This window comes from Saccostrea cucullata, unplaced genomic scaffold (assembly GCF_032062105.1).
Source record: "Saccostrea cucullata isolate Sc308-1 unplaced genomic scaffold, CSIRO_AGI_Scuc_v1 ctg49, whole genome shotgun sequence".
Taxonomy (NCBI): Eukaryota; Metazoa; Mollusca; class Bivalvia; order Ostreida; family Ostreidae; genus Saccostrea; species Saccostrea cuccullata.
Window position 1 is genome coordinate 125,729 of NW_026925976.1, and position 13,641 is coordinate 139,369.

General features: G+C 34.2%; 1 protein-coding gene across 1 annotated transcript; it reads left to right on the forward strand.

Moving 5' to 3' along the window:
• Nucleotides 1–901: 901 nt before the first annotated feature.
• LOC134270228 (uncharacterized) lies at nt 902–10,034 on the forward strand. The gene is made up of 11 exons (XM_062752420.1): nt 902–1,099; nt 2,966–3,184; nt 3,907–3,986; nt 4,504–4,576; nt 4,739–4,897; nt 5,229–5,387; nt 5,848–5,918; nt 6,151–6,226; nt 6,452–7,725; nt 9,456–9,592; nt 9,884–10,034. Exons 2-11 carry the CDS (start codon nt 3,001–3,003, stop codon nt 9,900–9,902), a joined length of 2,232 nt encoding a protein of 743 aa, XP_062608404.1. The 5' UTR covers nt 902–1,099; nt 2,966–3,000; the 3' UTR covers nt 9,903–10,034.
• Nucleotides 10,035–13,641: the final 3,607 nt, after the last annotated feature.

Sequence of the window (13,641 nt, forward strand, 5' to 3'; positions counted from 1 at the left end):
AGAAAACTATAAATGGTCGGTATGTGGATAAAATATACATATATTGGCTACAGAATGTGTCAAGAAGTAGGGAGTGCAAGATAGTTGATTGACCAAATGCTAGAAAGTGGAGAAATTCTCCCCAAAATTGCGCAAAAAATATTGCGCCGTAAATTGCAACTTTTTTGCAATACGGGATCTGTAGCATTATGGTCAAAGACAAATATATAAAACCATAACGCTACAGATCTGCAGCTATATGTATACATGTATGTATGGTGGGAAATGATGGAAAAGATCATTTATCCCCTCTCAACAAAACTTGTGAGTGAAATATGGAGATAACTTACATTATTTTAGATCAGAGTCCCTTGGAACAATACAAATCGGGAACACGCAGAGCAAATATTGACTTCTTGTACCATCACAGGTGTAAGCATACCCTGTCGGCCGGTCATATACCCGCCGTCTGCTATGTGGCATGCATAGGTGAATGGAAAAATTCGTCGTCAATCCAGAATGTTAATACAGGTGTACAATGTAATCATTATGGCCAAACAATATTGATGAAATAATAAATGACCTAACAATATTGCCATGAAAAATGTCAGTCCTGCAGCATTCGACTTAATGATAAGATTGTATTTTGCTGACAAGGTCATTGGATCGACAATAGAATTTGACGAAATGATGGCTTTAAAAGAGCCAATTGATAGTCTTGTTTTATCAACTTGTTTATCAATAGCTTGCCTCGTTATAGAAAATGTTCGTTAATATTTATCTAAGCTATATTTGTAAGTCACTAAAATTCTATTTCTATTACACTGGGAGATAAGGTCAGTAATCCTTTACTTAAAATTACTTCTTTTTACCACAAAAATACACCGAAAGTAGTCAATCTTTTAATGTGAATCGTATTTCGTTATGGTCATTTACATCGGGTTCGATGTACATCATCCCGGAAGTCCTGGTGTTCAATGTTTACAATTTCGAAATGTCAAAACAGTTATTACGATATACACATATCCACGGTAGTTCTACGAGAGTATTATATTAGAAGTAACTGATTAATTCAATTTTCCACTTGATCAGAAGATTCCGCATTCTGTCTCAGCTCAAGGTGAGTGTATTTTGATCAGATATGCCCTTATCAGGCACTAGGGCACAATCTGATACATGTACAACCTAAATTAGCTAATTAAATTATTTAGAAATGACTGATGACGTTATTAAATAGCAGTTTAAAAAGAATGCTTTTTTCGACAAGAAATCAAGAATAGGCTGAAGACTATTGCTCATTTGTAAATTGTATACCTAACAGCCTATTATGTGCTATATATGAAATGAACTATCAAAATTTGAGCTGCCAGAGGTCAAGATAGTTAAAACATTGCTGCTTTTTAATCAAAAGACAAGTTTCCTTTCTTTTAAACTAGCACCACCTTGCATGCACTGAACAAGTATGATTGCTTCACATTGTGCTGAATTGAAAGTGTACTCAGTGTGACAGTTAATAAATAAGGGGGAGTGCAAGTGTATCATCAAAACGATATGGTACTAATAAGCTAGCTATATTGCTACATATGTAATTCAAGCTGTATCTTAATGCAGTGATTGTTTAGACCTCTTTACTTTTTGTCCACAATGGCTCGTACAATTTGAAATATCTGTCATTTTTCTGACTCTTCTTAAAGACATATAAAACAAATAAAAGCTGGAGACCAACACCTTGAGGTTAAAATTGTGGAAGATTCTCATTTGTGGATACCGAAAGGTATTCAATAGGGTCTGTAACTAAAGTCACAGTTTTCTTCTGATATACAATATATATTATATATAAACCCTTTCCATTTTAAGAGGTTGATTCAGTTTTAACTTCTTTTTCAGGAGGGGGGGGGGGAGAGAGTGTTGGATGCTCTCAGTGTTTTCCTTAAGAACCGTCAACTGGCCAAATTGACCGCTTCAATTGACAAAAATGAAGTTTGAAATAAAATTTGTTGCAAGGTCCACAGAGATTCTGTTCATAAACCTCATGCCCTAGCCTGTTACAACTGATATCTCACCTTTACTTTGAAATAAAGGGAAAACACTGTACTCCCACCACTCTAGATCAGCCCAGGATATACCAGATTTTTACAGAGCTAGCTTAAAAGTCTTGCCTCTTGATCCCGGGGTTTAATGTTTCCTATGGGGAAATAATAATCAGTAATAGTTGACAAATTTGAATGTAAAAAACAATGATATAAAACTGTCCAAAAAAGTTTTAATGAGCATAACAAGTCTTCAAAAAAAAAATCTTTGCTAATGTCTTTCATTCGGCACACTTCAGCCGAGCTGAGGTGAGCCGAGTAAATATATCTCTTAGTATTTATTACCACAGCTCTATATTTTTAAATATATCATTTTCAACTTCCTTTTACAAATAATTTAATTATTAAAATAAGATACAGAATAAAAATCCAGTTGCTATTCAGTGAAAACTTATATATTAAAAGTATGTAATATTATAAGGTTACACTGTACACATGAAATAAGATAATACACTACCCTAGATGCATGTCATGTGTATTTATAGCCAGTGATATATTCTTTCTTTTGTGATAAACCATGGTGAGTTTTTTAATTCAACATCAAAAATCTTCAGAGACCAAGGTGATGCAGTGACCAAAGGGTGGGAAATTCATTCTGACCATAATCGCTTGAGAATTGACAGTAGATAACAGTGTCACAATGAAAAACACATTTAAAAATATAATTAATTTTTATTTATGAAAATAAAATATCTATAAATTGGATTTTAATTTCATTATAAAAAAATTGTGAAGTATTGGCATGATTTAGAGAAGAAATGAATTTTGATGTGCATATTATTACGTAATCACTGGTAATTGTTGGTTTGTTGGTTTTCTTTTATAACAATGGTTATTCAATTATCGACAACTTTGAATGTAAACACTAAACTGTGAAATATTGATTTTACTTTCAGGGGTACGTAAGGAAAAGAAACAAAATGGCTGAATAATGCAGAACAAGTTGTCTGGAATTTCTTTGGCATTCAGGTGGAGTCAGATAAAACCGTTACCAGGGAAACCGTTACCAAGGTCACGTAGTCGTCACTCCTCCTGTCTCCATGGTGATTGTATATACGTAGTCGGGGGGAAGGATGGGAGAGTTTCTCTGAAGGATATATGGAGGTTCTGTATCGGTCAGTATCGCATAATACTTGTGTATACAAACTATACATGTATGTATATATAGTTGGAAATGATGGGAACCATGTTCGCAAAGAATCATAATAAGTCAATGATCCTATGACACAAGACGGAGGTCTCAATTTTTATTACTGGTCAGTAAAATGGTCTGTGCTTTTTACATGTATTATTTGTAGTCCTTTTATTACTAAACAAATGTCACAATACTTTATACATGTTATAAACCTCTAATCTGTAAATATTTGGGAACATGTTTGAATGGTTAGAATCTCAAAAACAAATTAAATACTAGATTTAATTGACTGAGATATAATATCCAGGTAAAAGATATCGAGAGTATATCATGTAAATTCAGGGCTGAGGCTTTTCTTTTATATCACCTTGAGCATGTGGAGGGCTTATAGAATATTAAAAGATCATTATTATATATATTTACTGAGTAATTGAAATTGCAACAGTGTACAATCTAGACCAATACTGAATTCTCTGAATGAAATAAGTCTTTGTTTATCCCATTGTACCAGCTTATCACTTTTTGCATGTTATGGGTATACATGTATTTGCTGGACATCCTAGGGAAAGTCAAACTTGGCACTGCTGCACTGAATGCCTTTGACCTTGGCTTGTATGGAGTAAAACCCAGTGTAAATCAACATACACATCTAACTATGGATAAATTATACATGTACCACATTTGAAATTTATGTCATTACAGAAACTTCACAATGGGAGAGGTTGACACTAAAGGGGGAAAGTCTGCCTCATTTAGAGGGACACAGCCTCATCTCTTACAAGGTACGCCAGTTTGTTTTGCTTGTGTCTTTAACTGTCTTTATTAGGGGGACAGAGCCTGGTCTCTTACTAGTTAAGCTAGTTTGTGTCTATTACTGTTTTTCTGGAGGGACACGGTCTGTGCCCTCATATGATAAGCCAGAACAGCTTCACCCTTAATTATGAAAATTATATTGCTTTTAATTGTCATTAATGGCCTGACATACTTAGTGTACAAGACAATGATTCCTTACTGTATACTGCAAACCAACTTTTATTTGCATGCAAGAAATTTTCGCGAGGTTCGCGAGAGCCTCATCATTGCTGCATTTATCACAGTGAACCAGTCCTTAAAGTCTCGGTGTCTATTTACAACAGATCCAAAAAGGCTTGATCAGGAAAGTTTTTCATTGAGAACTAGTTTACCCCTGGTAAATCTTGAAATAAAGTCGTTGTGAATAAAAGTTGGTTTACAGTAATACATACAATGTAACATGGAAAGGTCCTTATGAATTCAGTATTCTTTATTCTATTACTTTAGAAAAACCTCCTGCTGTTTGGAGGGTCGTTTGGGGATGATATCACAGATTCAGCACTATGGATAATTAACCCTGGTATGTATTATAGTAAATGATTTGCTCTGCTCTTGTCAGGATTTTACATGCAACCTCAAGATCCCCTACACAAACTTCTCTTATTTAATGATTTAGAAAAATAAATGTAATTCACACTCTTCACAAAGTACACTTTTAAATTCCTGATATTCTCTATGACAGATGTCCTTCATGTACGACAGGTGTCGTGCGAGCCCGGATTTCCTCAGCCCTGTACTAGACGTCACCACTCCGCTGTCCTCCATGACGGCGTTATGTACGTGTACGGAGGATATGTGGATCTCAGAGGAAGCAGCTCGGAATTCTGGGCATTCCATATTTGTAAGACATTTTAATTTCTTTTGGAACATGGTCTAGGCTATATTGTGAGAAGTGCATGTTGCAATTTTAAAGATTGTAGCTTAGTTTTGATACTGTATGTTTACTTAAAAAAAGTGTGCTTCATATTTTAGCAGCTTGGCGCAGACAGTGATTCACTAATTTATTAATACTGTCATATTATGACATATTTATACCTTCTGTGAAATTTTCTTTAATTTACTAGATTTATGAAAGTTGGGTGCAACAGAAATTTCATCAAAACCCTTCCTTACAAAATTTTTTTTTTAATCCAGTCATGTTTAACTTGACTGTATGGTTTCTATATTCTCAGCTGAAGAGGAGTGGGAATTGATTACCCCCCGACAGACCCGGTCAGACATGCCTGAGGGTCGTCATGGTCACACGGCAGTCATTCATGGGAGGAACATGTGGATCTATGGAGGACTGGCTGGGCTAACTCCTAAATCAGACCTCTGGTACTACAACTTCCGTAAGTGTTTACAAATTTTTAAAAATTTTATTACTTGTACTAACTACTGTAAACCAACTTTTATTCGCATGTGAGGAATCTTCGCAAGTTTTGCGAATGGCTTAAACTTGCGAATATTAATTACTGTAACCATTAATTTTGCTTAGTATTTGCAAGGAACGTATCCTCTGTCACAAAAATTTATCACTGCGGATTGATTTCAAAATGGACGAATCGCGAATAAAAGATAACTCAGATAATAGTTGGTTTAAAGTAATTGACTCTATAGTGTTGAAATTCTCAACTATATTATTTTACAATTATAGTATTCACTATACCTGTGAGATTCAGAATTCTATTTATCCCTCATACATTTTCAATTCAATTAATTCAGACACATCTTCTCTTGAGAACTTTGGTCTAATAAGAATCAGAATAGGTGTGGACACCAGTAAGCTCAATGTCTTTTTATGTCTTTTAGATGTCAGTAAATGGACGCGTATGAAGTGTAGGTTTGGTCCACCACCATTAGTAGGACATGCGGCAGTAGTGGTGAGTACCGCTCTGTAATATTTGGTGATAAACTGAGATCATTTTACAAAGCCTGAGTGGTTGTTTTTCACTCTTTCAATGTTAATGCACAATTTACAAGATACTATTACTTTCCTATATAACAAATCTTTCTTACTAAACAGAAAGAAAATGAATCAATTTAGCCCATATCCTGGATAAATAAATGTTGTGTCTGTCTTTTTACAACTGATGGGATCTTTTTTTTATGCAGGTCAAGGACAATATGATTTTACAAGGTGGAGAACAAAATGGAGAACTTAGAAATGACTTCTGGGTTTTTTCTTTTGGTGAGTGATAAAAAATATACCATAACTGTGATTTAGCATCACTAGTCAATATGTACTACTTCCAGCTTTACATAAACAATTTCTTGTCATTTAAGCTAATTGTCACCACTAATCACAGTTTAAATAGATTTTCTAAATTATTAAAAACTTTAAAAAGTTAGTTATGTTTATGTTAGTTGAAACATATGATTTCAGAAATACATGTATATATTTTTTTTCATACAGAATGTTTGAAGTGGACACATATAGAAATCCCAAATCAAGTTCCCTCCGCAAGAATGTGGCACTCAGTGGAGGCCATTACTGTAGAGTCCAAAAAGACGGACAGCTCAACTCGGACCAGCTCAATGCCTTACCTCCAGAACAAACATGGAAGGCGGCAAAATCTCCGCCCTCGCTCGAGTCCAGCTTACTCCTCCGCGAGAAATAGGGTCACGCCAAAACAGGACAAAGAAAATGTGACTGTGAATTCTAAAAATGTTTCCGAGTCTTTACAACAACCACAAGCAGAAGAATCGCAGCTAACAAAAAATCAGTCAAGTGCTAATCCTTTCATCAAGGAAACATCACCAGCAGCCAAAGCGCCTACACAGAGACCTCATACTATAGAGCTACAGACCATCACCACTCAGTCTGAACCAGGAAATAAAATAAAGACAGGGGAGCTACAGTCTGTCAAAGGTCAGACTGATTCCATCCCTGTTGTCATGAGAACCCCAACGCCGAAGCAGAAGGAAGAAAAATCACCTCTACTGCTGGAGAGACACATATCACAGTGTAGTGAAGGTAGTCAGAGCAGCTTAAAGGGAGCAGACAACCTAGGAATGGACATTTCTACCAGTTCTGATGGCTTATCCTCTCTGGACTTGACCTCGTGTCAGACATTCTCTCAGTCCTATGGGTATCATCAGAAACCCCCAGAGAGGGTGAAGCCGGTCAAAATGCAGACTTTTAGTCATAATGTGATCAATGTTTTGCCATATCCTCAATTAACACAGGACTTAGTAGTAGAGGATTTAGAAATTTATGAGAATTACTTCGCAGAACTGAATGAAACTGCTTTTGTGAAAAGGGAGTGTCAAAGAAGTTATTTTGGTGGTTATAGCAAGAAGTATAAAGTAAACAAGACGGAAATAAAAAATTTACGGAAACGCTCAAGTACTTACAGTGCTAATGATACGACATCAGATTGGTATAGATCTTCCTCAGTGGGGGAATTACGCAACTTAAACGAGAAAGTTTCAGAAACCAAAACAGCCCTACGTAGCAGAAGCCTTCACAACCTAAAGAATGATAGTCCTGTGTTGTGTTGGCAGAGTCAGGATTCAGAGCATGCTAAGGAAGATGTCGAAGAAGACGAAGCAGACCGTGCAACGAACAAAGAAATGACTACAGATTTCTCAGAGCCTGAGAACAAAAAGCATGTCCAAGAACAAGAGGTTGTTCCTAATGTAAAAGTGCCAATAACTAAAAGACAAGAAACCAGGATAGAAAATCAGGTATTAAACATAGAAGATCGGAAAGGTAAAAAAGATATCAGAACATAATAATGGTTTAGATTCAAGGATAACAGGCCAGTAGGAAGCAATTTTGGTCGGGGGGCACAACCATACTTTAAAAATTCCTTGACAAGCCCCCCAAAATTACATTTTTAGCTCACCTCAACGAAGTTGGGGGAGCTTATGTAATACCCTCGGCGTCGGCGTCGGTGTCGGCGTCGGTGTCGGCGTCCCGGGTTAAGGTTAAGTTTTTTGGAGCAGTTTTCTTTTTAAGTACTTCTATGTCCTATATTGATTAGACATGCATGGAAGATGGTTCTAGTGTGTTTCATTGTACTAGTCAAAGTTTCAGATGCTGCAATTTTAGCAAAGGAATGACCAGGTTAATGTTTTTGGAGCAGGTTAACATTTTTGGTGCAGTTTTTGGTGTAGGTTTCATTTCCAAGTAGCTATAAGTCCTATGTTAACCAAACTTGCATGGATGATACATCTAAGGATGCATACTACCGGGCTTGCTTCGGATGCTGAATCTGACCTACTTTTTCCGGTTGAGTGAACAGGTTAAAGTTTTTTGGTGCAGGTTTCATTTCCAAGTATCTGTAAGTCCTATGTTGACCAAACTTGCATGGATGATACATCTAAGGATGGATACTACCAGGCTTGCTTCGGATGCTGAATCTGACCTACATTTTCCGGTTGAGTGAACAGGTTAAAGTTTTTGGTGCAGGTTTCATTTCCAAGTAAATATAAGCCCTATGTTGACCAAACTTGCATGGATGATACATCTAAGGATGGATACTACCGGGCTTGCTTCGGATGCTGAATCTGACCTACATTTTCCAGTTGAGTGAACAGGTTTAAGTGTTTGGAGCAGGTTTCATTTGCAAGTAACTTAAAGCCCTATGTTGACCAAACTTGCATGGATGATAAATCTAAGGATGCACACTACAGGGCTTCGGATGCTGAATCTGACCTACATTTTCCGGTTGAGTGAACAAGTAAAAGTTTTTGGTGCAGGTTTCATTTCCAAGTAACTATGAGTTCTTTAATGACCAATCTTGCATGGATGATACATCTTAGGATGCATACTACCAGGCTTGCTTCGGATGCTGAATCTGACCTACATTTTGTGGATGAGTGAAAATGTTAGTTTTTGATGTATGTTTCATTTCCAATTAACTATGAGCCTTATAATGTGCAAACTTGCATGGACGATACATCTTAGGATGCACACTAATGGACTTGCTTCGGATGCTGAATTCGACATATATATTTTTCAGATAATAGACCAGGTTAAAGTTATGGTTGCAGGTCTATTACCAAAAAACTTTAAGGCTTTTATAACATTGTATAAACCAAACTTGCACAAATGTTGCATCAAGAGATGAAAACTCAAATTTGCTTTAGATGCTGAATTACATTTTCATGAAGAACTACTTTAAATTTTTTATGTTGGTCTACTTCAAAGTATCAGATCAAAATTGCTTAGATATTTTCATTTTTGGAATGTACATTTTTTGTTGGTTAATTGTGTGACTTTGCCTTATTTAAAGACAACATTCGTTGAGGTGAGCTCTGTAATCTCTGATTACCTATGTTTATTAAGGGGCACAAGCATAAAGTCGCTCCATTTTCTTTAATAATCTCTATATCGGAAAATTATTGTACCTTTGCAGATTTTTACTTTACTGTACAAATACAAATAAGAAAATATCTGTGCTTTTTAACAGGAACTAGCCCAGCCCTATCTGCTGTTGTTTGGTGGTAAAGACATGAGAGGTGGTAGCGTCTGGTTAGAATCCCTGACTGCCTGGAGATGTGATGTGTTTGTTAGACACAGTGATATTTCTCATGGAGAATTCCACAAGTAAGTCTGTGCCACACTTTTCAATGAAAGATGTTAAGTCAAATGAATTTTTATGTCAGTAGAGCCGCAGTCTCACAAGAGACTTTTTATGATAGTGATTTGCTTATGTCTATAATTGCCATATAATGATGGTTAAAAATCAGTCTCCATCTGAATCTCATCTTCATGTCACCATGAAGTCAACATTTTTTACTTGAAATAAAATATCAGACCCTTAGCCTTAATGATGGCTTACAAGGTGATTTTAGATATTTTTTAAATATTTAAATATTTTTCTTCTTTTTTTCCCAGGTCCAGTCTCATTGTTTAGCAGCTAGTATACCCATCCAAGACATTCCTGTAGTGACTTAAAGCAGCTATCACATCACTAGACAAACCTCAACTCATCCCACCTATCATCTGGATAACCAAACCAGTGAAAAAGTAGCCTTTAATAATGTTGAAGTACATGTACTTGTTGATATTGTTTTGTATTTTTTTGTTTTATCTCTGTACGGGTCCATGCTCTTTGGTGACATATTTTTATTATTAACTCACCTGAGAAATGAAGGTTAAAGGGACCTCTTTTTGATAACCTGTTGAAATTCTGTCCATCCATCCATGGGACTTTTCATCATTGAAGTCTTCTTCAAAACCAATGAACCATCAATTTCATTCTTGTAAGTCATATAAATATTGAATCACCCCTTTAGTGTGATTTCAAATTTGGTTAAGATCTCATTTGGGCTAGTTTAGGGCAATGGTATGAGATCAAAATTTTTTGGGGGAAGAAAGGGAGGGGAAAATTTTTGAAAATTTTCACGTGAAGGACATCAGGGCTGGGCCGAGGGTGATTAAGCTGAGAGCTGTGGCCCTTTGTTATTTACATAACTTCAGAATGCCAAACTACTAATCAGGATAATTGTGTTAATTGAGAAAGCTTTAAACAAAGTTTGTGTATTAATTGTACCGGGTATATCACTTATTCATCTTATAAATCACATACATGTATTATATTCACCGCATGTATTAAGTTGGCAAACAGAGAGTATAATGAGAAGTCATGTTTGATCAAATATCAGGGAACAAATAAGTTTTACTCCAAAGCATAATCTTAACAATGTACATGTACCTTACAATGGCAAACCACTGAAGTTCAAAGTTATTTGTCATACTTTAATTTGTTAAATTTAATATCATACAATGTAAATATTGAAGTTGAATATCTTCAAAAAGTCTAAATAAGCCAGTATAGTCCTGATCATATCAAATACTCAAGTCTAAACTTATAGATATTTCAAACCTTTAGATATCTCTAAACTTATTGATAGCCCTGAAACATTTAATTAAATATTTCAGGGCAATGTACTTGTATCTAAAAGTGCATTTTGAGCTGTGAATTAATATTGAGTAGATTATTTTTAGCTTTTTAATGATCTATTTATGTACAAATCTGTGATATTTAGATTGGGACGACTACTACAAAATGTATATTTCATACAAGTAAGGAACTATTTATTCAAGGATTGATTCTTGCCAAAAGGAGAGCCCTTTCTCTCTCTTCATTTTGTGAGCTGTACAGCTGAATTTTTTGCATTTTAAACTTAATTTTTCTTAATACAATGTTAAAGTGAGTTTAAAATCAAACACCTTTTATGTATTCTGTCTCAAATTTATTTCTTGGTTCTGTCAATGACCATACTTTATGAATACTGTTAAAACTTTGTATTATTTGGAATCTTTTAAACAGTCAAAAATTGATCACATGAGGATTTTAAAGGAATGTGTTAACCATCTTCCTGAGTGCATATCTTATCTTTGTTATTTTTCAATGTATATACCTCTGTGAATGTCATTCTGTATTTGGTGCAACCCTCATGATGCGTGTTTTTGCTAGAAAACATATAGTGCTTATTGTTATCCATAAACATGAAATCCACCCATAGTGCTTAAATTCTAAAGCATTATCAATCATGGTTAGTTTTTACAGTTCATCAATGTTTAACAGTTCATAGGATTGCAGAACTTTGTTTGATAGCAATTACATATATAGCAAACATGCTGTGCGGCATTTTTCTTTTATTGATAACATGTTTAATTTTAATTTTTTGTTTTGACATTTATTTCATTTTCAGAGACAATCTTTTGAAAGAAAAGATTGAGATAAAATAAGATGGGCATTTCTATAGTTAAATATTCATCCCAACAAATATTACTCATTTTGAAGCAGTCATTTGCTCAGAATTGAAAAGAGAGGGGGAAAGGGGGGGGTCAAAAGAGTTTAATTTCTGATGATTTAAGACAGAAAAAGACAAAAAAAAGTTAAGCTTAAAAATTATCACCCCATCCCCCCCCCCCTTTTACCAAAAAAAAACCTTTTGGATCTCCCTTGTAGATGAGTACAGTAATCTATCAATTCACAACATGAACTTAGTAAATGAGAACAATAATTAATCCCTTTTTACTATTTACAGAATCAATTTTTACTTGATGTTTTAATTTTTTTTTGATTTAAGGCAAGCTACAAATTAATTTTAAGAGGTATAATGTTCAACTTTAAAAATGTAATGAATTGTGTAGGCTAATTCAAATGATAATTAAAACTGATTACAAATGAATATCAAATAACTGTGACTACTGTTGTATGATGCTCAGGTTTTATTATTTTTGTGTACTTGCTCATAAAATATGTTTCCAGTTGATCAGCTAATAAGCTGTATAATAAATTTTATGGTTGGAGTGTACTTCATATATAGAGAGATAATTTTATAGAGAGAAGGAAAATTGGTTTGTTTGATAGATGCTCATTATAGAAAAAAAAATTTATTTTCAGAGTCATAAATATGAAGATTTTATTGTCCTGTTATATACCGTTGTCCTGTTAAAAGTTTTCAAACCTATACATGTATGCTTTATAGCTATATCACTGAAACTTGTAACAGATATGCATTAATTTTGTTATATAATTGTATTTTTCAAAATGGAGAATATGTTTACTGTAGATTTCTCTTTTTCTGTGCAGGATTAATTTACCCTATGTACAGGCATGCATGAAATTCCATGGCAATTTTTCATAGCAGTTTTAGTACATTTAAAACATACAAAGGTCGTCCAAGAAATCAGCATAATTATCAACCAGTGAATTAAACAGATCTTGGAATGATATGATACTGAGGAAAAAAGTTCAGCTTGTTAACTTTAAAGTGCGTAAATGACTCCATATTCTTTTATTTATTTCAAATGAAAAAAATAATGTCAACAAAGTTTGGGCTTAATCACCAATTGTTATTTGTGTGTGAGAAAAATCAGCAAGTATCATGAATTATTTTACTTGCAAAGATTTATATAGACGCAAAAATTTTATTTACATGTGCTTTTCTGTAGAGTGTTCCAAGAAAATTGATAGTTGTAGATGGATTCCAAATATACAAATCTCAAAGTTGTTATCAATATTATAGTTGGCTTAAAATTAACCTTGCAACCATAAATTTTTTATGTAAAGGGTAATAAACCACCTATCTGTATCCCACCTTCAAAAATGTTGAAGTGACATGAACTGTCAATACATGTATATACCAAATAATTGGATTAAATATCTATCAAACAGACCTATTCAAGGATGACAATCTATTTTTATTGATGAGTTTTTCCACTTATTTTTTAAATAATGTGAATAACAAAATTTTAATGAAATACTATAAATTTTATAAGGAAAAATTTTAATTCCAACGAGATGCCATTGTAAAGCAAGTGTATAACTTCTTCAAAAAGATTTTTCTGGAAAAATGTACTTCCTTTTAAAAGATTTAAGTTTATGCAATTTGACCCACTGATTATATAAGTTTGCTTATTTTGTATGTTCTCAGTTGAATGTTGCTCTATGTAGTCATCTGTGATATGTTAACTGGTAATTATTGCACATTTTATATAAACCTATTTATACCTCTGGAATACTTTTTTTTTTTTTTGCATTATGCAGCATATATTGTCACTTTTGAAAAATGAATAAAGTAAGAAAACTAAGACAAGAGGCCCCTGGGCCACATTGCTCATCTGAGCTTTGTCTAGAA